Below are 26,147 nucleotides of genomic sequence, written 5' to 3'. Positions count from 1 at the left end.
AAGAGGGCAGAAGAAGACCTCTGCAAAACCAGGAGCCCATAGAAATGATTCAATGGTTTTACTGTCGCAAAACAGTTATGACATTTCAAAATTGCTCTTATTTCTGTGTGTGTGTGTGTGTGCATGACTACTGCATGCATATGTGCCTATGTGGGCATAGAGAATGAGAGAGAGGGACAGAGAGAGGGATAGAGAGAGGAAGTAGTAACTAAGAAAGACAGAGACATAATATTTGCTGTCTACAGGTTGGGTCTGGGTTTGGGTTGGTGTGCTTTGTTCTCCCAAGCACATTCCTCTGTGTCCACCGAGAAAGTTTGGCAGGTACACACCATCAAATAGCCAGAAGAAATAGAGACACACCCTATATAATACAGGCACACACACACACACAACTAAACAAGCATGCAAAACCACCATATATCTCATGCACCCTATCACTCAAACAACAGAACATTATTTATTTTTATTTTTAATGAATATGATCCATATACATATTCAACTTGATTGTATCAAAACTACTTTAAAACAATGCATAGTGGCTGAACAGCCTTAGTCAAACAGTCTACTATAGAAAACATGTATGTCTGCAGGCACTAAAACATTTTCTGGCAATTCTGGTCTCGGCTAAGTATTTCCTGGGATCTAATTCCAGACCAAATTCAATATCTGGCCTTTCTCCCTAGATCATCTTTTCATGTGATGGTTTGGTTTGAAAAGAGGCCCTTCAGAACCATGAGGGACAGTCAACTAAGACCCATGGATCGTTGGTAGAGCATGAAAGCGTTGTGGGTTTGACTCCCACGGTGGACCAGTATGAAAATGCATGCACTCATTAAGTAGCTCTGGATAAGATCGTCTACTAAAATATAAATGTTAAAAATGTGTGAGGGTTTGGTTTGCACAAGGACCGAACTAGGACCCATTGATTGGGTATAAGGGTTTGGTTTGGAACGGGGCCCAACTAGGACATAGGTTGTGAGGGTTTGTTTTGGTTTGGAACAAGGACCATCTAGGACACAGGGATAGGGTGTGGGGGTTTGGTTTTGAACAGGGCCTTGGCAGTTAACAGTGAGCTCTAGGGACGTCAACTCGTATATAAAAATATAATATTTCTGAAATCACCCTGGACATTTTCAATGACTCAAGGTTTCATGGAAAGTGAATACTGGCTTGTGGAAAAATATTTTGTTTAAGATATTCATATTTTGGTAGATATTTTCTACACCACTGAGGTCTAACATAAAAACATAGTATATACTGTATCAAATACTTTGCACAACTCAATAATATACATATTGATTGTTGCTCAAATCTAAACAGCACCATTGAACAGTTAAAGCACCATGTAGTATTATTATTGAATATGTAACTGATTTTGCCCTATGCGATTATCATTTCCATTTTTGCTAAACCGATATTGTATCTTCAGTAAATCTGAGTCTATTGTTTTATTATGGAGACTGGGTTACATCCACACTGGACCAATGTTGTCAATATTGGCGCTGGGTTTTTTATTCAAATAATCAAAGGGCAACCCCACCCTAGTACAATAACTCCACAGACAGGGCTGACTACAGTCTACAAATGTCAGACAGACAACACTGCAGAAATGGAGTGACCTTTTCTATCTGAATGGAAAGAGGTTTGCTTCCAGGTTTTGAATGTCCACAGTCACTGAACAACCAGAATGCAGCTATGTGAATGAATGTACAGCTATGCCATGCTTTGTCTCATTCACTTCTAGCACCTGTTGCTTTATCTAGTCCAGGTTGTATGAAATGTTTTATGATATATGAAGTATACCTGTGTAGTTCATCCAGTCAGGGAATAAAGCCTGAATAACAAGATATAAAGTGCTCCATCTCCTGTTCACTGTGAATTGGTCCTTTATGGAAGTTTTTCCTGGGTAAGGCCTATCAATACTTGTTTTAGGATATGTTTACAGTGTAATTTAATAGCAATCTTGGTGTAACTCAAAAATATGATTTATCGCTACATCTGCATTTGAAAGCTATGACCTAACATATGGTTTATCTGAGTGCAAACTTGGTAAGAATTATAATACTTTCCATCACACAAAATACATAATTCATAAAATGGTCTTCATCCCAAATGGCACCCTATTCCCTATTTAGTGCACTAATTTTCATCAGGCTCCATAGGGTTCTGGTCAAAAGTAGTGCAAAATATAGGGAATAGGGTGCCATTTGGGATGTACACTTAGTGCTGCCAGGGGACATGGAGTACTTTTTAAGGTTTACTGGCCAAAGGGACATCAGTACAGCTATGTGATGGCTGCAGATGTAGGACACTTCTTCACACCCTCAAGGCACTTTAAACTCAACAACACAACAGTGACAATCTTGAATTCTTTTTGTTTGGTTCCTGACAAAACATCCAAAAGATCCTCAATCTTTATTGGACTGTGTGTGCAACATGTTTTTGCTAGATTAAGACTTGGTTTGGTTTACTTCTCAAAATATATATTTTGCTATTTGGATTATGTTATATAAAATACATTTATTAAAAGACACAATAAGAAAATTAAAGAGATATTCTACTATGAACTGTGAACCAATCACTCTTCTGATTGTGTCTCCATCTCGTTTCACACATGTCCATAATATCGCACAAGCCCACAACCCTGTCTGCATCTCAAATTGCACCCTATTCTCCCCTATATAGTACACTACTTTTGACCAGGGCCCATATGGCTCTGCTCAAAAGTAGTGCACTATATGGGGAAAAGGATGCCACCTGGGACATAGACGCAACCATCCCTCTCCTCCTACCCCTCGCTCTTTGGCTTGATGAGGTGTCCGTTGAAAGTGACGTAGGTATCAAAGTCATCGCTGAAGATGGCGTTCTCTCTCTCCCCTTTGAACAGCCTGACCCACACCTGGTCCTCTCTCTCCAGCTCTAGCATCAGGCTCTGGCTCTGCATGATACTCCGGTCACTGGGCTGAGCGTACAGGATCACCACCTCCCTCTCGTTATGCATCACGTGCACATACGTCTCCTTCTGGTTCCACGTGTGCACGTTCAGGCTGAAGTAGTAGATCCCTGGCACGTAGCAGTAGAACTTGCCGGTGAACATGTTGAAGTGGCCGTAGAGGTTGACGAGCTCAGTGTCGAACACTAAGGTCTGGTAGTAGTCGTTGGAGTGGATGGCCTTCTTGCGGCCCACGGAGAAAGCAGCGTACTGGGCCTTGCAGGGTTCACCCGGGGTCCCTATGCTCCCTTTGGTGCCCCTGATGCCATTGGGCCCTCGGGGACCGGACTGGCCAGACTTACCGGATTTACCGTACGGTCCTCGCTTGCCGCTGTCCCCCTTCTCACCTGGAGGAGGAAGAAGTAGAAATGTTAGTAAAACTTCAGTACATGTAACTTTTCAAGGCAATAAGAAGAGAATACCTCAGGTCAGTGAATGCAGTCAAAGGTTGTGGTTTAAGGTAAGACTACAGATAAATTATTGTGTTTGTGTCTGACACAGATTTGCCCACTGCTTTGCATAGCTAGTGGTCACCATAACAGTTACAGTACCACATCTGTTTTCACATTCTCAGCATCCAAGATGTACAACGTGGCAGATACAAATACCCACAGCTGTTGTCCCCTCTCCTAACCCACTGGTTCCCAAACATGTTTTCGCCCAAAGCCTTTAATCGCCTCATCCTTATCCCCCAAGACACAACTTGAGTCCCAAATTACACCTTATTCCTTATATAGTGCACTTATTTTGACCAGGGCCCATAGGCACTATGTCTGCAATAGGGTGCCATTTGGAATGCAGACACAGTCCAGTTTTAAAGCTGAGACCCAGTAAAACATTTCACAGCCCACCAGTGAGTCCTAACACACTACTTTTCCTAACCCTGGGGAACAATTTACTTACCCACAAACCCAAAGCGTTTGTCCCCTCTCATCTTTGTGGAGAGTCACCAAGCTCATCCTGCTTGCCAAAGACCCTGCATGCCTGTGTGGTTTTGCCTGACCCTGAACTGATCTTGGCAGAGACATTATTCTGGTTAGAAAGGTATGAGAGGCCCGCTGACTCTCGAAAGCCTTGTGTGTAGTTGCTAGTAGCGAGCTTCAGTTGCTAACTTCAGACCCATTTGCTATTCGGCCCTTTACCTTTAAGGCAAATGAACCAATCTGCTTTCTGCTACACTGGACCACTAATTTGATGTTCTTGCAACTCTTTAAATGGAAAGTGCTGTCCCCCAGTGATTCAGGTTCTCCAAACGGTTGAAGTTAAGTTCAAGTTAATTGCGTCCACCAACCATCTCTCCTCAGAAATTGAGCCTGGGAACAAGGTTAAGTTTAAGTATGTAAGTTCACTTAACTTAATGTGGTAGTCAGTAGTAGTGCAGGTGACCAACCTACCTTTGAGGATGGTGATGTTGATCTGTGGCACCGCTTGGTACTGTGGGTACTGTTGTGGGTAGTGGGGGTTGGAATAATGAGGAGGGGGCTGCTCTCCAGGGTCACAACACCGCTGACAGTCTTTACCCCTCACTTCACTACCAGGGGCAATAGAAAACAATGTCAATGGATACATCCCAAATGGCAACCTATTCCCTATTTTGTGCAATACTTTTGGCCCATATAGGGACCCTGGTCAATAGTAGTGCACTATATAGAGAATGGGGTGCCACTCAGAGGGGTAGTATATAGGAGTAGTATGCAGTAGTACCTGACATCTCTGTGGTAGACCCTGGTGTTTGTCCTGGGGTCTGTCCTAGGGTCTGTCCTGAGGTCTGTTGTCTCACTGTCCCTGTCTCTGTTCTGGTCTTGTTCCTGGTCGTAGGGGGTCCGGTAGGGTTCACCTGAGACCACCAACAGGAGCAGTACCACCCACGCACACAGGGCAGAGGGCGTATGCCCACCCCACACTGTCATCTTCGGGAAACAGGAAGTGACATCAGTCATAATCAGGAAGTGATTGACATATGGTAATTAACTCCATATCTTCTCCAATGTACTTTGAGAAGGAGATGAGGAGAGAGGACACAGGAAAGCAAGGAGATACAATTGAGATTCATCCATAAAAAAAAATAATGGTTGTTCTGCACTTTAGTTTTGCCATGAATAGACCTCTTTCTTTCTTTCTTTAGGACAGTGATTACTACATAATCGGTGAAGTTGGGGACAGACCCAGTGTCTCTGGAGACAGAGTGGTTGGCCTGCTACATAATGTGTTTGTGGGATAAACCAAACTCATATATTCTCATCTGTTTTCACTTGGATGGCTATGACACCTCAATATGACAAACAACAACAGTGTGCGTCCCAAATGTCACTATATTGTGCATTACGTTTTACAAGGGCTCTGGTCAAAAGTGGTGCACTATATAGGGAATATGGTATCATTTGAGACGGAGACAGACTGTACTCTCAGAGGGTGAGCAAGCTCTGTACTGGTGGTGCCCCGATCCCGCAGCTGAATCAACTTTAGGAGACGCTCCTGGCACTTGCTGGACTTTCTTGGGCGCCCTCAAGCCTTCTTCACAACAATTGAACTGCTCTCCTTGAAGTTCTTGATGATCCGATAAATGGTTGATTTATGTGCAATTTTCCTGCCAGCAATATCCTTGCCCGTGAAGCCCTTTTTGTGCAAAGCAATGATGACGGCACATGTTTCCTTGCAGGCAACCATGTTTGACAGAGGAAGAACAATGATTCCAAGCACCACCCTCCTTTTGAAGCTTCCAGTCTGTTATTCAAACTCAATCAGCATGACAGAGTGATCTCCAGCCCGGTCCTCGTCAACACTCACACCTGTGTTAACGAGAAAATCACTGACATGATGTCAGCTGGTCCTTTTGTGGCAGGGCAGAAATGCAGGGGAAATGTTTTGGGGGATTCAGTTCATTTGCATGGCAAAGAGGGACTTTTTCAATCCTATAGAAAATTTGTGGGCAGAACTGAAAAAGCATGTGCAAGCAAGGGGGCCTATAAACCTTACTCAGTTACACCAGCTCTGTCAGGAGGACTGTGCCAAAATTCACCCAACTTATTGTGGGAAGCTTGTGGAAGGCTACCCGAAACATTTGACCCAAGTTAAACAATTTAAAGGCAATGTTACCAAATACTAATTGAGAGTATGTAAACTTCTGACCCACTGGGAATGTGATGAAAGATGAAATAAATCATTCTCTCTGCTATTATTCTGACATTTCACATTCTTAAAATAAGGTGGTGATCCTAACTGGCCTAAGACAGGGAATTTTTACTAGGATTAAATGTCAGGAATTGTGAAAAAGTGAGTTTAAATGTATTTGACTAAGGTGTATGTAAACCTCTGACTTCAACTGTATACACTACCGGTCAAAAGTTTTAGAACACCTTCTCATTCAAGGGTTTTTCTTTCATTTTAATATTTTTACATTGTAGAATAATAGTGAAGACATCAAAACTATGAAATAACACATAAGGAATCATGTAGTAACCAAAAAAGTGTTAAATAAATCAAAATAGATATTATGTTTGAGATTCTTCAAATAGCTACCCTTTGCCTTGTTGACAGCTTTGCACAACATTTGCAATTTACAAATTAGGCTATTTGGCAGTCTTATTGGTTAGGGGTAGAAGCTGTCTCGGAGCCTTTTGGTCCAAGAGCCGATGCTCCGGTATCGTTTTGCAGAGGGCAGCAGATTGAGCAGTCTATGGTTTTGGTGGCTGGATTCTTTGGCAGTTTTTTGGGCCTTCCTCTGACACTGCCTGGTGTAAAGGTCCTGGATGGCAGGGAGCTTGGTGCCAGTGATGTACTGGGCTGTCTGCACCACCGTTTGTAGCGCATTGCAGTCAAGGGCGGTGATGCATCCAGTTAAAATGCTCTTGATGGTGAAGCTGTATAACTTTTTGAGGATCTGAGGGCCCATGCCAAATCTTTTCAGCCTCCTGAGGGGGAAGAGGCCCTCCCATGTCCTCTTCATAACTGTGTGGGTGTGGGTGGACCATGTTAAGTCCTTAGTGATATAGACGCCAAGGAACTTGAAGCTCTCGACCTACTCCACAAGAGCCCCGTCGATGTGGATGGGGTGTTCGCTCCCCTCTTTCTCCAATAGTCCACAATCAGCTCCTTGGTCTTACTGATGTTGAGAGGGAGGTTGTTGTCCTGGTACCTCACGGCTAAGTCTCTGACTTTCTCCCTGTAGGCTGACTCATCGCAGTTGGTGATCAGGCCTACCAATGTCGTATCGTCAGAAAACTTGATGATGTTGGAATCATGCACAGCCACACAGTCATGGGTGAACAGGGAGTACAGAAGGGGACTAAGTACACACCCCTGAGGGACACCTGTGTTGAGGGTCAGCGTGGGGGAGGTGTTGTTGCCTACCCTTACCACCTGTGGCTGGCCCGTCAGGAAGTCCAGGATCCAGATGCAGAGGGAGGGGTTCAGTCCCAGGGGCCCTAGCTTGGTGATGAGCTTGGAGGGTACTATGGTGTTGAACACTGAGCTGTAGTCTATGAAAAGCATTCTTACATAGTTATTTCCCGTCTTGTCCAGGAAGGAGAGGGCAGTGTGAAGTGCAATTGAAATGGCGTATTCTGTGGATCTGTTGGAGTGGTATGTGAATTGGAGTGAGTCTAGGGTGTCTGGGATGATGGTGTAGATGTGTGCCATGATCAGCTTTTCAAAGCACTTCATAATTACAGAAGTGAGTGCTACAGGGCGATAGTCATTTAGGCAAGTTACCTTGGAGCTCTTGGGAACAGGGACAATGGTGGTTAGCTTAAAACATGTTGGGATTACAGACTGGGACAAGGAGAGATTGAAAATGTCTGGGAAGACATCTGCCAGCTGGCCTGTGCATGCTTTGAGAACGTGCCCTGGGATTCCATCTGTGATTCTTAACCTGTTTAAATTATTGTTATCATGCCAGAGTTGGGAAGACTAAATAACACTGGAGAATTTGCTATATATAATCAGAAGGATAGAATTATGGTCAGATTTGCCAAACAGGGGGCGGGGGAGAGCTTTGTATGCATCTCTTTGTGTGGAGTAAAGGTGGTCTAGGATTAAATTTTTCTCTGGTAAAACTGAATTAAGTTTGCCTGCATTAAAGTCCCCGGCCACTAGGAGGGCTGCTTCTGGGTGAGCATTTTCTTATTTTCTTATGGCCTTACAGAGTTGGTTGAGAGGGGTTTTAGTGCCAGCTTCATTCTGTGGTGTTAAATAGACGGCTACGAATAATTTGGATGAGAACTCTCTTGTTAGATAGTGTGGTCTACAGCGTGTCATAAGCTACCCTACCTCAGGTGAAAAATACCTTGAGACTTCTTTAATATTAGACATCGCACACCAGCTGTTATTGACAAATAGACACACACCCCCACCCCTAGTCTTACCAGAGGTAGCATCTCTGTTCTGCCGGTGCATGGAAAATCCCGCTACCTCTATATTGTCTGTGTCGTCGTTCAGCCACGTCTTGGTGAAACATTTGATGTTACAGTTTTTGATGGCCCTTTGGTAGGATAATCTTAATCGTAGGCCATACATTTTATTTTCCAATGATTGCACAATAGCAAGAAGAATGGATGGCCGTGTGAGTTTACTCGCTCGCCTACGGATTCTCAGAAGGCTGCCCGATCTGCGGCCCCTTTTCCTGTGTCTTTTCTTCACGCAAAAGGCGTGAATCTGGGCCTGTTCCAGTGAAAGCAGGATATCCTTCTTGTCGGACTCGTTAAAGGAAAAAGTTTATTCCAGTTCACGGTGAGTAATCACTGTTCTGATGTCCAGATGTTATTTTTGGTCATAAGAGACGGCAGAGGCAACATTGTGTACACAATAAGTTAACAAATAAATTACACAAAATTCTCACCCAGACCAAAATAACAAAATATCACAATTGGTTGGGAGAATGTAAAAAGTCAGCCATGTTCTTCGGCGCCATCTTGACATACATACAGTGGGGCAAAAAAAGTATTTAGTCAGCCACCAATTGTGCAAGTTCTCCCACTTAAAAAGATGAGAGAGGCCTGTAATTTTCATCATAGGTACACTTCAACTATGACAGACAAAAATCACATTGTAGGATTTTTTATGAATTTATTTGCAAATTATGGTGGAAAATGGAAGTATTTGGTCAACTACAAACAAGCAAGATTTCTGGCTCTCACAGACCTGTAACTTCTTCTTTAAGAGGCTCCTCTGTCCTCCACTCGTTACCTGTATTAATGGCACCCGTTTGAACTTGTTATCACTATAAAATACACCTGTCCACAACCTCAAACAGTCACACTCCAAACTCCAGTATAGCCAAGACCAAAGAGCTGTCAAAGGACACCAGAAACAAAATTGTAGACCTGCACCAGGCTGGGAAGACTGAATCTGCAATAGGTAAGCAGCTTGGTTTGAAGAAATCAACCGTGGGAGCAATTATTAGGAAATGGAAGACAAACAAGACCACTGATAATCTCCTTTGATCTGGGGCTCCACGCAAGATCTCACCCTGTGGGGTCAAAATGATCACAAGAACGGTGAGCAAAAATCCCAGAACCACACGGGGGGACCTAGTGAATGACCTGCAGAGAGCTGGGACCAAAGTAACAAAGCCTACCATCAGTAACACACTATGCCGCCAAGGACTCAAATCCTGCAGTGCCAGACGTGTCCCCCTGCTTAAGCCAGTACATGTCCAGGCCCGTCTGAAGTTTGCTAGAGAGCATTTGGATGATCCAGAAGAAGATTGGGAGAATGTCATATGGTCAGATGAAACCAAAATATAACTTTTTGGTAAAAACTCAACTTGTCGTGTTTGGAGGACAAAGAATGCTGAGTTGCATCCAAAGAACACCATACCTACTGTGAAGCATGGGGGTGGAAACATGCTTTGGGGCTGTTTTTCTGCAAAGGATGACTGATCCGTGTAAAGGAAAGAATGAATGGGGCCATGTATTTGGAGATTTTGAGTGAGAACCTCATTCCATCAGCAAGGGCATTGAAGATGAAACGTGGCTGGGTCTTTCAGCATGACAATGATCCCAAACACACCGCCTGGGCAACGAAGGAGTGGATTCGTAAGAAGCATTTCAAGGTCCTGCAGTGGCCTAGACAGTCTCCAGATCTCAACCCCATAGAAAATCTTTGGAGGGAGTTTAAAGTCCGTGTTGCCCAGCAACAGCCCCAAAACATCACTGCTCTAGAGGAGATCTGCATGGCGGAATGGGCCAAAATACCAGCAACAATGTGTGAAAACCTTGTGAAGACTTACAGAAAACGTTTGACCTCTGTCATTGCCAACAAAGGGTATATAACAAAGTCTTGAGATAAACTTTTGTTATTGACCAAATACTTATTTTCCACCATAATTTGCAAAAAAATGCATTAAAAATTTGATTTTCTCATTTTGTGTCATAGTTGAAGTGTACCTATGATAAAAAATTACAGGTCTCTCATCTTTTTAAGTGGGAGAACTTGCACAATTGGTGGCTGACTAAATACTTTTTTGCCCCACTGTATATACATACATACATACATACAAATGCATATATTTTAAAAATTTATATTTTTCCTTTATTACTCTCCAAACCCACCACCCCTCCCCCAATTGGAGCAAACTAGTGAACAACAACGCTGAGGCCTGTATTTCCAGCGTATACATACTATACACATTTTATGGACACAACCTATTACAATAGTTATGTTTTGTTTGTTTTTCTCTTGTCCTTCCTCTACGCTCAACCTCTCCTATCCATATCTGATGTCCATCCAGTTTGATTTCTATTTGCAATAGCTTTCAAACTGTGTTCTTTCACATTAGTTATCTTGTTGTTATTAGTTATTAGTCCCAACCTTCAGCTCAATTCAACCCCTCCCGTCTATCTCTTAACACCATCCATATTGGATTTCTATTTGCCATATATTTTTCAACTGTGCTGTGATGTTTCACAAAAGTTCTGAACCTTTCTATTCTCATTGTTTCGACAGATTGTAAATTGAAAACAAAGGTTTTCGCTAAAAGTATTATTATATTATTGATCTATTGACTATGACTTTTGAGATCACCCAGTAGTGCTATCTGCAAGGTAAGCTCCAGGTAAATATTTCAATTCTTCAGGCTTTCCTGGACCTGTGATCAAAAACAAGCTACAAATGGACAGTACCAAAATAAATTATCTAATGAATCTGCCTATTTGCAGCAAAATCTGCAGAGCTGGGAAGATTGTATCCCCCATATAAATAAATATATTGTTTGCAAGAATTTAGTATTACAATTTAAATAGAAAAATTCTAAGTTTTGAATCCGGCGTCATTTTGCGTATCAGTTCATAAACCATGTGCCATGGAATCGGCACGTCAAAAATCTCTTCCCAACTATTTTGCAATCTATATGGCACGGCTGTCAATTTTTTGGGTCCTTAAATGAAACTGGTAAACTTTTTTATTTATCACAATTGTCTTTAACCAATTATGGTCTTTAATGCAGGGTTGACAGACAAGTTCCTTACTTTTTCCCCCTTCCACTTCCCTCTTCCATTTTTGCGGTAATGCTGCAATTAGTTGGCTGTAATTTTGGGTATTGCAGACATTTCCATGTTTTTGTTGTCTGCATGTGTGACATAACTCCACCAGTCGTATTTATGATATAATTTACAGAGATTGTACCTTTTTTAAACATTATATCATAAAATTTGTATATTTGAGTTTAACCACCATATTTGTTGTATTACTTGTTCTGTCTTTTCTGGTTGTCACGGCTGTTGAAAGGAGAGGACCAAGGTGCAGCGTTGTGAGCATACATTTTCTTTTCTTTAATCTAAATAATGCTGAACAAAACAATAAACACTACAAAAACAAACCGTGAAGCTCAACGGCTATGTGACCTAAACAAAGTCAACTTCCCACCAAGACAGGTGGAAAAAAAGGCTACCTAAGTATGGTTCTCAATCAGAGACAACGATAGACAGCTGCCTCTGATTGAGAACCACACCCGGCCAAACACAACGAAATAGAAAACATATAAATAAAGAAACTAGAATGCCCACGCTAGTCACACCCTGGCCTAACCAAAATAGAGAATTAAAGCCTCTCTATGGCCAAGGCATGACACTGGTGGATTAAATTGAAATTGCAACCAACTTTCTAAGGCTTGTCTTAAAGAATAGCAATATTTGGGAGATGATTTCCTTTTCAAATAACTGAAAGTGAGAGATTGTAATCTGAATAAAGGGAAAAGGGCCTTTCTTGAATATAGGGTGAGACATTCTTACTAATTTGCTAGAGAACCAGTTCCGATTTAAGTATAACTTTTGTATGACTGAAGCCTTTAGTGAGAAGTCTAATGCTTTAATATTTAATCATTTCTGCCCCCCAAATTCATATTCATTATATAAATATGCCCGTTTAATTTTGTTATTTGTTAAACATATTTCCTTTCTCACGAACAAGCATTTTCTCTTTCCCCAAGTAGGCATCCTTTTGTATTTCCCAGTAAGAGTAACACTCAGTCTTTCTCTCCACATGTTGAACACAATGTACGTGTGTGCTTTCTGCAGATGTATTTATTGCATTCTGCACAAGTGGTGCTGGTTTTATTGTCTCTTCGACAATGGCATCTTTTCCATTTCTTGTCAACACGTGTATCCACTGCATCCATCAGAGATCTGTTGCTCTCGCATTGAGATGAAGCTTGGGAAAGCTCCTTTTCACCCAAACATAATTCTAAAAGTGCAACCAGAACCAGTCAAAACAAAATACATCAAAGACACTTGTTTATTTTGGACCTGCGCAAATATCTATACACATGAAAGCCTCCTGGTCAAAATGACCCACAACATCATGTTCGTACACAAAATCTACACAGATATTCCACAACACATCAGTGTGTCCACCTTTTGAAGTTAGGTTCATGACCATAAATTAGGAAAAGTAATTTCATTTCATGAAGAAAAGGAGAGGCTAACTAGTATTTTAGACAACTCAAAGGTGGAAATGGGTCAAATTGACCCGCAACATAATAGGAGGGTTAAAAAAACTAAAAGAGCATATAAGCAAATAGGTAAACTGGGATATTACTCAAGAGTTGATCAGGGTGATTTTTCCACAAATAGACAGGTATTTAACCTTTTCATGGTGGCAAGATCTTATTTATTTTTGCCAACTTTCTATTAAAATGTATTGGAGTGAGATCCTTTCTTTTTTTCGGGAGATGTATACCGAGTATATCCACATCACCATCAGAAGATTTTATTGGTAAACTACACGGTAATGTAAAATGTATATTTTTTTGTGATCCAATACGTAATACAGTACATTTGATACTATATTAATTTGGTTGTAATCCAGAGAGGTTAGAAAAATGATCTAGATCCCTATGGAGGGATCCAGGTTGTGGATTTAAAAGAAAACATGAATCATCAGCGTACAATGACATCTTCGTTTTTAAATCCTGTATTTCTAATCCCTTGATATTACTGTTGGATCTGTTTTTGATGGCCATAATAAATAGATATGCCGATAGTGGACAACCTTGTTTTACTAGTTTAAAACTTTCTGAGAAGTAGCCATCATTTACTATTTTACACCTAGGGTTATTATACATCATTTTAACCCATTGTAGAAGAGATTCTCCAAAATGTAAATGTTCCAGGCATTTCTATATAAACTCCAGTCGTACTATATAAAAAGCCTTTTCAAAGTCAGCAATGAATAGCAGTCCTGGTTTCCCAGATTTTTCAGTGTTCTATTGTTTCCAGTTTTTGACTTAGATTATCTCCAACGTATCCTCCATGTAAAAAACCTGTCTGGTTAGAATGAATAATGTCCAACAATATACATTTTGCAAGAATTTCTGCATCACGACACTGAAGTGTAACGGGCCTTGAATTTTTATATTTCCCACTTGTATCCTGTTTCAGTAATAATTCATTCATACATTCTTGTTGAGTATCTGATAATCTACCATTTACATAGAAGTTGTTATAACATGCTAATAACGGTCCTCTGAGTATATCAAAAAAGTTTTGGTATACCTCAACTGGTATGCCATCCAGCCCTTGAGTTTTCCCAGACTTAAAGGCTTTAATTGCGTCGATAAATTCCTCCTCTGTAATTTCACCTTCACATGACTCTTTCTGTATGGCTGTTAATTTTATATTATTAATTGAAACAAATCTATATAATTAGCTTCATTTAGAGGAGATGGAGGAGACTGAAATGAAAACATATGCTTAAAGTACTTTGCTTCCTCTTTCAAAATATAATTTGGTGAATCATGGGAAACTCCATCATTTGTAACAAGTTTCAGTAAATTATTTTTGGTAGCATTTCTATGTTGAAGATTAAAAAAGAATTTGGTGCATTTCTCCCCATATTCTATCCAGTTTGCTTTAATATTATAATATATTACCATTTATTTTAGTTTTTCCTCTAACCTATTCTGAGCCTCTATGGTACAGTTTTTATTGCTCTCCATCTGTTCTGTTAGACCTGTTTCCTTTGTTAGTATGGACTCCTTTGACCTACATTGCTTTTGTTTTAGAAATGAATACTGAACACTTTAAAAGTGTCCCATACACTAAGGGGATTTGCTGTACCTATGTAATGTCGGAAAAATTAAGTTATAAATTCCTCTGTCCTAGTTAAAAACAAGTTATCCGATAGGCTTTGATTACATTTCCAATATCATTGGTTTTGTACACCTGGGGCCTGTTCAGGAGAATTGAAATTTACAGAATGTTCAGGTAAAAATGTATTGTGTACATCAGATATGATCGTTATTATTACATATATATTTATGTTTATTTAACTAGGCAAGTCAGTTAAGAACAAATTCCTATTTACAATGGCTGCCTACCAAAAGGCAAAAGGCCTCCTGCGGGGACGGGGGCTGGGATTAAAAATATAGGACAAAACACACATCACGACAAGAAAGACACCACAACACTACATAAAAAAAGACCTAGCACAGGCAGGAATATGTTCCAGGATTCTTCCGATGGCATTGAGGATTACACCACATCAGTCACTGGCTTCATCAATAAGTGCATCGATGACATCATCCCCACAGTGACTGTACGTACATACCCCGACCAGAAGCCATGGATTACAGGCAACATTTGCACTCAGCTAAAGAGTAGAGCTGCCTCTTTCAAGGAGCGGGACTCTAACCCGGAAGCTTATAAGAAATCCCGCTATGCCCTCCGTCAACCCATCAAACAGGCAAAGCATGAATACAGGACTAAGATCAAATCGTACTACACCAGCTCCGATGCTCGTCAGATGTGGCAGGGCTTGCAAACTATTGCAGACTACAAAGGGAAGCACACCGAGAGCTGCCCAGTAACACAAGCCTACCAGACGAGCTAAATTACTTCTATGCTCGCTTCTTCTGCAAGTAACACTGAAACAAGCATGAGAGGATCAGCTGTTCCGGATGACTGTGTGATTACGCTCGCCGCAGCCGATGTGAGTAAGGTCTTTAATAAACAGGTCAACATTCACAAGGCCGCAAGGCCAGACGGATTACCAGGACGTGTACTCAGAGCATGCGCTGACCAAATGGCAAGTGTCTTCACTGACAACTTCAACCTCTCCCTGTCGGAGTCTGTAATACCAACATGTTTCAAGTAGACCATCATAGTCCCTGTGCCCAAAAACGCTAAGATAACCTGCCTGAATGACTACCGACCCGTAGCACTCACGTCTGTAGCCACGGAGTGCTTTGAAAGGCTGGTCATGGCTCAAATCAACACCATTTTCCCAGAAACCCTAGACCCACTCCAATTTGCATACCGCCCCAACAGATCCACAGATGATGCAATCTCTATTTCACTCCACATGGCCCTTTCACACTTGGACAAAAGGAAAACCTATGTGAGAATGCTATTCATTGATTACAGCTCTGCGTTCAACACCATAGTGCCTTCAAAGCTCATCAATTAGCTAAGGACCCTGGGACTAAACACCTCCCTCTGCAACTGGATCCTGGACTTCCTGACAGGCCACCCCCAGGTGGTAAGGGCAGGTAACAACACATCCGCAACGCTGATCCTCAACTCGAGGGCCCCTTAGGGGTGCGTGCTCAGTCCCCTTCTGTACTCCCTGTTCACTCATGACTGCACGGCCAGGCACGACTCCAACACCATCATTAAGTTTGCCGATGACACAACAGTGTAGGCCTGATCCCCGACAATGATGATACAGCCTATAGGGAGGAGGTCAGAGACGGGGCCGTGTGGTGCCAGGACAACAACCTCTCCCTAAATGTGATCATGACAAAGGAGATGATCGTGGAGTACAGGAAAGCAGGTTGAGAGCTTCAAGTTTCTTGGTGTCCTCATCACCAACAACCTAACATGGTCCAAACACACCAAGACAGTCGTGAAGAGGGCACAACAAAATCTATTCCCCCTCAGGAGACTGAAGAAATGTGTGATGGGTCCTCAGATCCTCAGAAGATTCTACAGCTGTACCATCGAGAGCATCCTGACTGGTTGCATCACTGCCTGGTATGGAAACTGCTCGGCCTCCGACTGCAAGGCACTACAGAGGATAATGTGTACGGCCCAATACATCACCTGGGCCAAGCTTCCTGCCATCCAGCCTCTCTAGTCATAGACTTGTCTCTGCTACCGTACGGCAAGCGGTACCAAAGCGCTAAGTCTAGGTCCAAGAGGCTTCTAAACAACTTCTACCCCCAAGCCATAAGGCTCCTGAACATCTAATCAAATGGCTACCCAAACTATTTGCATTGCCCCCCCCCCCCCTCTCTCTTTACACTGCTGCTACTCTCTGTTATTATCTATGCATAGTCACTTTAATAACTCTATCTACATGTACATATTACCTCAATTACCTCGGCTAACCGGTGTCCCCGCACATTAACTCTGTACTAGTAAACCCTGTATATATACTCAATATTGTTATTTTACTGCTGCTCTCTAATCATTTGTTACTTTTATTTAAATCTTTGACCAGAGTCTGCAGTGTGTGTGTAAGTGCATGAGTGCTGGAGGCGAGCAAAAGCTCAGGAGAGAGGAGGGAGTGTGGCGGGGGTACCTGTACCAGACAGGGGGAGACAGGCTAGACGGTGAACCGATCGCCAGGTGGAATCCAAGCAGCAGTGCAGCAGGCAACGGGAGTCGGTGTCACAGCCACTTGGGAGAAGCTTTTTTTAGGAGGCAGATTCCTTGTAGAAAACCCCAGCTAGCTAGCCAGACTCTGTCCACCGTTTTTCTTCCACGTGAAAAAGGAGGTCGTTAGCTAGCTATATCACTTCAGTTTCGGCGAATGGTCCTTTTAAAACGTCCAAACAAAGTTGTCCTGTGGCTGTTGTATTTTGGAGATTTGCGAGGAGGATATCTTCTGATGTGATCAACGCAACAATGTTGTTTCTTATTGAGGTAGCTTACAATTTTAGTGTCCTGGCTGCATGTCAGTTCAAGTTGGAATTGATATGATGATGATTGTAATAAATTAATATAGCCAAAGATTATCATGCTTCGCATCTTTCTCTGATAAATCTACTGTCAGATAGATTGACATATTTATTATAAGACGTGTGTGCTCTATTGATGCTCTATTGATGCTCTATTCAAGTCACGTCCTTTGCAGTTTCTTTCTCAGATCTGTATACAAAAAGTTTTAACAAGTAGTCACCTGAGATCTGTACTCAAATATATTTTTTTACGTAGTTGCTTTCGCAGAGTTGTATTTAAAGTTTCGGGGATCTGCATTCAAATAGTTATAGTCACCTCCAACATAACTAGAATTTCGATATCATGGATGGTCAGTCCTTGCATCCATAGCGTTGTCTATGCATTTGACAGTGGTTACATTTCTCCAGGCCCATCCCTCACCTTTTTACCAAAACAGCGGCAGGTTGGCCACTTTGTTTTTGTTTCATTAAGGATTCTAGCTTTAAGGTAGTGATAACCGAACTCCCTCAGACCGCCCTGAAGATCAGATACAGTGTGTTTGAAGATTACCTGAATCCAAAGGTCAAGTTAAGGGTCACTGCTCTCTTATCCTTGATAGGAATGTGATGTTACTCTTTGGATCAGGACTATGGGATGAGAGAAAGGGTCAGAGTCAGATGACTGCTCAAGTATGTATGGGATGTTGTTTTTCCATACATATCAAGGAGAGTGTGTGTGTACAGGCAGCACATATTTTTGGCAACTGTTTAAGGCTATTCTAGTGGTCTAAAAGTATATGGCATATTTTTTATGGCACTTTATGGCTCCTGGCATTGTATTATGGCTCCTGGCATTGTATTATGGCTCCTGGCATTGTATTTGTTTCTCACAGTATGTGTATTTTTGTCTGCTGCTGTTTTGACATTGAATATAGACATACACTGAGTGTACAAAACATTAAGAATGCCTGCGCTTTCTATGAAATAGACTGACCTGGTGAATCCAGGTGAAAGCTATGATCCCTTATTGATGTCACTTAAATCTACTTCAATCAATGTAGATGAAGGGGAGGAGACAGGTTAAAGACTGATTTTTAAGCCTTGAGACAGGGATTGTGTATGTGTGCCATTCAGGGGGTGCCAGGCGCACCGGTTTGTGTCAAGACCCGGAACCGGTACCACCCAAATGACATCCAGCCAAATTGACAACTGTGGGAAACATTGGCGTCAACGAGGGCCAGCATCCCTGTGTAATGCTTCGACACCTTGTAGAGTCCACGCCCCAACGAGGGCAAGGTGGATACAACTCAATATTAGGAAGGTGTTCTTAATGTTTTGTACACTCAGTGTATATTTGATATAGACATAACAAGAAATATTGCAACGTCATACAATAAGTTGTAATACAATGCAATACAATGCAATATATGATATTTAGACTGCGATGCATCTACAAATATAATGACGAGAGGACATAACCCTAACCTTAAAAATCCACTTTAAAACAGCCACTCACTTAAATGGCCACTGATCTTTTTTATCCTCAATCAAATAATGACTTCCTCTGCAATTTGACAGAAAGTTTCACTGCGTTTTACCAGAGTGTGAGTACCAAATGGCACCCTATTCCCTATGTACAGTAGTGGCCCATGGTCAAAATCAGTGCTCTATAAGTGCAATAGAGTGCCATTTGGGACTAGACTGTCCATTATCAAAGGAAGTGGTCAATTGCCTGTGATCCATTCAGTGAAATACAGGGTAGAGCATTACCTTTCAGTGTAATGGTAGGGCTTGATTGTTTTTCTTATCCAATTAGGAGATCGTATCCCTCTAAAGTCTGGAATTACAACACACACACACACATATGCATGCACGCACACACAAACACACTCTCCTCTCTCCGTAACAAGGTAATTGCTAGCATCACAGCCGCTTTTAACCTGGGGGTCACTGTTTCAGGGTTTGATTTTGTTTCCTGTGATGCGATGTGGTTGAAATGGTTTTCCAAAACGAAGCCATGCGGTCAGCTTTTAAAGCAACCACTTTAGAAAACATAGCATCACACACAACCACATCAGCACACACAAATATGTGGCACAGACACACGCACACACGCACCCACCCACACACACACACACACACACACACATATACACATTCAGTAAGTAGAGCTGTGCTTTTGAAGTCAACAGGCCAGACAGAACACTACTACCAATTAACCATTGAACAAAATATCTGTGAACCACTGTGGTAGTAAATCAGACAGAGAATGCGTCCCAAATGGTGCCCTATTCCCTATATGGTGAACTACTTTTAACCCCTATGGGCCCTGGTTAACATAAGTGTACTAAAAAGGGAATAGGGTGCCATTTGGGATGCAACCAGAGAACAGACAATCAACACAAATAGAAGGGACTGTTTGTACTGGCCGAGGAGGTTTATACACGGTCTGATAAGGTACAAGTCTAAGAATAGATAAACAGTAGCTACGTTGTTAACAAAGGATGGAAGAAGAAAGAAAAGACACCAGCGAATGAAACAAGACAGAAGATATCAAAAGTATAATCAGTTTGTGTGTGTGTGTGTTTTCATGCATGGGTGTGAGACTGGATCTCCTCAAGAGCACAATAATCTTGCTGGTGCGTCTGGAGAAGTTCAAAGCAGCGGCATCATGCACCTATGATTTTAGAGGGGGCACGAGGTATGTGAGGATGGAGGGGGGCTGGTCCGGAAGCATTGTTCAAACCCCTGAAACAGCTCTAAATCCAAAGCCATATTCATTATGCCTAATTCTATGTAAAAATATGTATAATTTTCTACATAGGTTATCTAAGCATATCTCTTTACCTGTTCAATTGTCATTTGAATGAATTATGTACATTGATTCTGTAAGAACTTTTACGCCTTAGAAGAGTTTATTACAACTGCAACACTGGTATATAGCAACATAACCCCATAATTAAAGACATTTTTGTATTTTCTAAAGTCTAGCAACCTTGCAAGCATGCGTGCCAGCGAAGATAGTTAAACAAGATACTCTAACTGGTAGCACAGTAGCCTTTAGGCAGCACAGAAGCCAGTAAATTACTGTAGATTTACAGGACCTTTAATGTAGCACAAATTTACAACATATTACTGGAACACCTGACTGCTGTATTTCTAGAATTAGTGTAGTGGAATGCCATTGAGCCCGCATAATGCATTGCACTTTACAGTACTGTACTGTAATATATAATTACAGTAGCTATCTGTAAAATAAAATGCTGTAAATCTACAACGATTTGTTACAGTGTGAGGTTGGGAGTTTGGGAACCTCTCTAGCTAGCTAGCTAAAGTCAACTTCATAAAATTGCTATGTGGCTAGTATTACAGTGAAACAACAAAACGTTTTGGTTTTATTTATTCATCAAGAAGGAATAAATAGAGATAAATAGTAATGGCGTCTTTTTGTAGGCACTATCTCCACCATGATTCGTTGGACAAAGGCTATGGGAAAATGTATTGAGTTTTTGTAGGGTTTTTGGATAAACGCTGAAAATTAGGTCTGTGGTAAACACAGGCTTAGGAGATCTTATATGTTTTGTGAGATAATCTTCACCAGCTAATGTAACCTTTTGTGAATTTTGAAGTATTTCTGTAATACAAAAAAGCACAAAGCACATAAAATGATTCGTATTTCATAAATGTAATTGTTAACTGACTGATATTATCTCATAGAACAAAACGTATAAGATTTCCTAAGCCTGTGTTAACCTCAGACCTTATTTTCGGCATTTATCGCAAAAACCTATTCTTTCCCCATTGTTTTTCCTGAACGAACCAGAGGTAACTAATTTCCGTTTTTTTAGGACAACAAGCTGGTGAGCTCTGTATGCTACATAAATTGATCAAATTAATTTACAAACACACCTCCTGCGAGTCCTGCCCATCACTGGCAGTTAAAATCAAATCAAATAATGTGTGTGTCACTTGACACTCTCTCCTCCCCTGACGACACTGTCTGCATGCATTAGATTATCTAGCTCGCTGCCTAGCATATCTTTGCTCCATGGTGCACCTTAGAAGGAACCACTTACTGGGAGAATAGGGAGGGGGTACACTTTGCCTGGTCCGGTCAGTGTGCCCCCTTCGCAAAATACAGATGACAAATCTTTATAAATTATAAAAATAATAATTTAGTTTAGTAATTCATTTAACAGCTGACTTTTTTTTAAACAGGACATATCTAAGGGGGCATGTGCCCTTGTGCGCCTATGGTTCAAAGGCATTGTGACCACAGCTGAAACTCTAATCGCCTAGCTAATCTGATTTGTTCAGTCTATGACCCCTGACCTCTAACACTATAACCTCTATTTGTTCAGAGCAGTGGATCTGTCTCAAATGGCACCCTATTCCCTCTGGCTAAAAGTAATACACTATATAGGGAATAGGGTGCCATTTGGGATGCAAGCCCAGGTCTACCCTCTGCACTCTGATTAGTTCTCCCCTCTCTCTAATCCGGAAGGAGTAGGACGGGGCAATCAATAGAGACAGAGTCTACGTCCCAAATGGCATCCTATTCCCTTCACGGTGCACTACTTTTGACCAGAGCCCTATGGGCCCTGGACAAAAGTAATGCACTATATAGGGAAGCGTGTGCAATTTGGGACGCAGAAGTTGACTTTGAAGAAAAAGAGGGATGGAATTGCCCAATGCTCAAACAACAAAGACTCACATTTCATTCAGCTCACAGGAATATCTGTTCATTTTTGGAATGGTTGTCTTGTTTTGTCATCTATAACCAAACATTATGGAGCTAAGTGTGTGTTGTGTTGTCTTGATGATTATGTAAAGAGTGGTTATTGGTGATTTATGTGTGTTTACACAACAGTAAGATGGGCTAAAATAGTCCAAAACTATTTTATCCCATCTTACTCTTGTGTAAACATACATGAATCACCACTAACCACTCTTTACATAATCATCAAGACAACACACACACTTGGCTCCAGAATTGGCCCTGTATACTTTTCCTTGACCATGTAACTCATTGTTGTTTATTGGAAACAGTGGTTGTGAGTGACTATTTACAGCAAACCAGACATCACTTTATGCCTCTCCTAAATCATGTTAGCAATATAGATCTGTAATATTCAAAGCTGATATCTAACAAAACCAGTGTTCAAATACTAAAGTATGCACTTTCTGAGTTTTCTCATAAGACAGACATGATTTTGAACAAAGGATGATTCCTCATGTTGTGTTTGAGTTGGTGTTCCTCTTCAAGCCCCTATCATGTTTACAATCCCACTTCCGATATCTTCCTAACCATCCCCCCTCTTTCCTCCGGATCCCCTCCAGAGATGTTTACACTACAGTGGCAGACACACAAACATGCTGTATATGTGCACAAACACTGTATATATGCACGCACACACACACACTGTACATACACACACACACATGCATACACATACGGACATACGCTTCGGACCAGCAAGTTTAGGGAACATGAGAAAAATTGTAAATCTCCAACCACAGTCCTGACCTTACTGTAAACTGTGTTGCATAACCCATAGTGTTATTGCTTCCCATATCTCCAGGGAACTCCGGCTGTGTGTGTGTGTGTGTGTGTGTGTGTGTGTGTGTGTGTGTGTGTGTGTGTGTGTGTGTGTGTGTGTGTGTGTGTGTGTGTGTGTGTGTGTGTGTGTGTGTAAAGATGGACTACAGATACATAAACATTTATCTTGTTACTTATATATGATATTCTAATGATAAATGTGTCAAACTAAAATATAACATACTTTTATACAGTTGTGTTTAGAAAATACAGATACATACAGGTATTGGTAGCACTTTATAATAGCTCAACGTAATAAAGCATTTATAACAGATTAGTAAATAGTTTGTTTATATTTTATTAATCCAGTCATAAGATGTTTGATATAGGTCCTTATAAACCATTTATTAAACAGTAGTTAATTATTTTGGGGGGGGCCTCATCTAAAGTTTGGGATACTTACACTTTACAAATGTTTTGGGTGACCAATGTAATTTCTAAAAAAAAATATGGAAAGATTAAATCGTCTGTGACAGTAGAAGAGTCACGTTGTCGTTTTGAGATAGGTTCCCCTGTCTTACTCTCCGTCATGTTTAGGTGTTGCTTGTTATCATTACTTCATGTCTTAAAGTAATGATGGACTGTCGTTTCTTTGCTTATTTGAGCTGTTCTTGGCAAAGTTTACAGGTAACTTTTGAGATATTGTAGTCACGTTGCACAAGTTGGAACCGGTGTTTTTCTGGATCAAACGCGCCAAATAAATGGACATTTTGGATATATATCGATGGAATTAATCGAACAAAAGGACCATTTGTGATGTTTATGGGACATATTGGAGTGCCAACAAAAGAAGCTCGTCAAAGGTAAGGCATGAATTATATTTTTATTTCTGCGTTTTGTGTCGCGCCTACAGGGTTGAAATATGGTTTCTCTCTTTGTTTACAGAGGTGCTATCCTCAGATAATAGCAGCGTTTGCTTTCGCCGAAAAGCCTTTTTGAAATGTGAAATGTTGGCTGGATTCACAACAAGTGTAGCTTTAATTTGCTGTCTTGCATGTGTGATTTAATGAAAGTTTGATTTTTATAGTAATTTATTTTTGGCTCTTTCTTCATTTTCTTTTGGTGCTCTGAATTTGGCGCTCTGCATTTTCCCTGGCTTTTGGCAAGCGTCCCACATATCCCAGAGAGGTTAACGGGCATCCCACATATCCCAGAGAGGTTAATGAGCGTCCCACATATCCCAGAGAGGTTAACGAAATAGGACTATCTTCTGTATATCCACCCTACATTGTCACAATACAACTGATTGGCTCAAACGCATTAAGAAGGAAAGATATTCCACAAATGTACTTTTAACAAGGCACGCCTGTTAATTGAAAAAAGTGACTACCCCAAGAGTGTGCAATGCTGTCATCAAGGCAAAGGGTGGCTACTTTGAAGAATCTAAAATCTAAAATATATTTTGATTTGTTTAACACTTTTTTGGTTCCTACATGATTCCATATGTGTTAATTCATAATGTTGATGTCTTCACTATTATTCTACAATGTAGGAAAAAAAAAATGTAAATAAGAAAAACCCTTGAATGAGTAGGTGTGTCCAAACTTTTGACTGGTACTGTAGACAGACGGACAGGCAGACAGACAGACAGGCAGACAGGCAGGCAGGCAGGCAGGCAGACAGGCAGACAGACAGACAGGCAGACGAAAACAAAAACACAGTCATGGTAAGCACAAATCACCCAGAAAAAAATGTTATATTCATCCACAAATTAATCCCGAATCAATACTTTAAATTGCCTGAACGGCACCAGGCATTTTTTTTCAGTAATGAGGCCAGTGTTTGAATTCATTTGTTGTTGTAGAGAGGAGGAAGTAGAACCCTTCAGGAATTTGACAGTTTCCCATAATTTAGCCGGGTTCCCATTACAATATGGAAGAGCGGTTACATAATAATCAGATGTAGCCTTTTTGATTGGTTTTACACAATGATTCCTCAATTGCTTAAAAGCTTGCCAGTCTGGGCCAAGCATGTGCTCCTGGCCTTTACCCATGCATCATCTCGTTTTACAAATCAAATTGTATTGGTCACATACACGTGTTTAGCAGATGTTATTGTGGGTGTAGCGAAATGCTTGTGTTTCTAGCTCCGACAGTGCAGTAAAATCTAAAAAGTAATATCTAACAATTTCACAACATATACCCAATACACACAAATCTAAGTAAAGGAATGGAATTAAGAATATATAAATATATGGATGAGCAATGTAGACTAAGATACAGTAGAATAGTATAGAATACAGTATATGCATATGAGATGAGTACTGCAAGATATGTAAACATTATTTAAGTGACTAGTGTTCCATTAATTAAAGTGGCCAGAGATTTCAAGTCTATGTACATAGTCAGCAGCCTCTAATGTGCAAGTGATGTCTATTTAACAGTCTGATGGCCTTGAGATAGATGCTGTTTTTCAGTCTCTTGGTCGCAGCTTTGATGCACCTTTTGATGCAGGCAGTGGCTCGGGTGGCGGTTGTCCTTGATGATCTTTTTGGCCTTCCTGTGACATCGGTGCTGGAGGTGTCCTAGAGGGTAGGTTGTTTGCCCCCGGTGATGCGTTGGGCTGTAAAAGTTTGTGAGGGTTTCAGGTGCCAAGCCAAATTTCCTCAGCCTCCTGAGGTTGAAGAGGCGCTTTTGCGCCTTCTTCACCACACTGTCTGTGTGGGTGGACCATTTCAGTTTGTCAGTGATGTATACACCAACGTACTTGAAGCTTTCCACATTCTCCACTGTGGTCCTGTCAATGTTGATAGGGTGGTGCTCCCTCTGCTGTTTCCTGAAGTCCACAATCATCTCCTTTGTTTTGTTGATGTTGAGTGAGAGGCTATTTTCCTAGCACCTCGCTCCCAGAGCCCTCAACTCCTCCCTGTAGGCTGTCTTGTCATTGTTGGTAATCAAGCCTACTACTGTTGTGTTGTCTGCAAACTTGATGATTGAGTTGGAGATGTGCTTGGCCATGCAGTCATGTGTGAACAGGGAGTTCAGGAGGGGGCTGAGCACGCACCCTTCTGGGGACCCAGTGTTGAGGATCAGCGAAGTGGAGATGTTGTTTCCTACCTTCACCACCTGGGGAAGTCCAGAACCAAGTTGCACAGGGCGGGGTTCAGTCCCAGGGCCTCGAGCTTAATGATGAGCTTGGAGGGTACTATGGTGTTCAATGCTGAGCTATAGTCAATGAACTAC

At 41.3% G+C, this 26,147-nt stretch overlaps 1 protein-coding gene across 7 annotated transcripts in view; it reads right to left on the bottom strand.

The window, feature by feature from the left end:
- Window positions 1-448: 448 nt before the first annotated feature.
- The window catches only part of c1qtnf1 (C1q and TNF related 1), a 34,841-nt gene continuing 9,142 nt past the window's right edge, over window positions 449-26,147 (bottom strand). For 3 of the 7 annotated variants that reach the window (XM_021581045.3, XM_036960460.2, XM_090217292.1), the window contains 4 exons: window positions 17,938-18,014; window positions 4,697-4,902; window positions 4,387-4,523; window positions 449-3,339 (listed from right to left, as the gene is read on the bottom strand). In XM_021581045.3, coding sequence (XP_021436720.3) covers window positions 2,789-3,339; window positions 4,387-4,523; window positions 4,697-4,902 — 894 coding nt within the window. In that variant the 5' untranslated portion in view covers window positions 17,938-18,014 and the 3' untranslated portion in view covers window positions 449-2,788. Of the gene's footprint in view, window positions 3,340-4,386; window positions 4,524-4,696; window positions 4,903-17,937; window positions 18,015-19,136; window positions 19,409-26,147 lie in introns of those variants that run through there. The other 4 variants (XM_021581047.3, XM_021581044.3, XM_021581046.3 and 1 more) reach the window with 2 other exon arrangements.

Source organism: Oncorhynchus mykiss, chromosome 23 (assembly GCF_057628025.1).
Source record: "Oncorhynchus mykiss isolate SJ-2025 chromosome 23, ASM5762802v1, whole genome shotgun sequence".
Classification (NCBI taxonomy): Eukaryota; Metazoa; Chordata; class Actinopteri; order Salmoniformes; family Salmonidae; genus Oncorhynchus; species Oncorhynchus mykiss.
The sequence above is the reverse complement of the archived record's forward strand: the minus strand, read 5'-3'. Positions and strand labels throughout refer to the sequence as shown.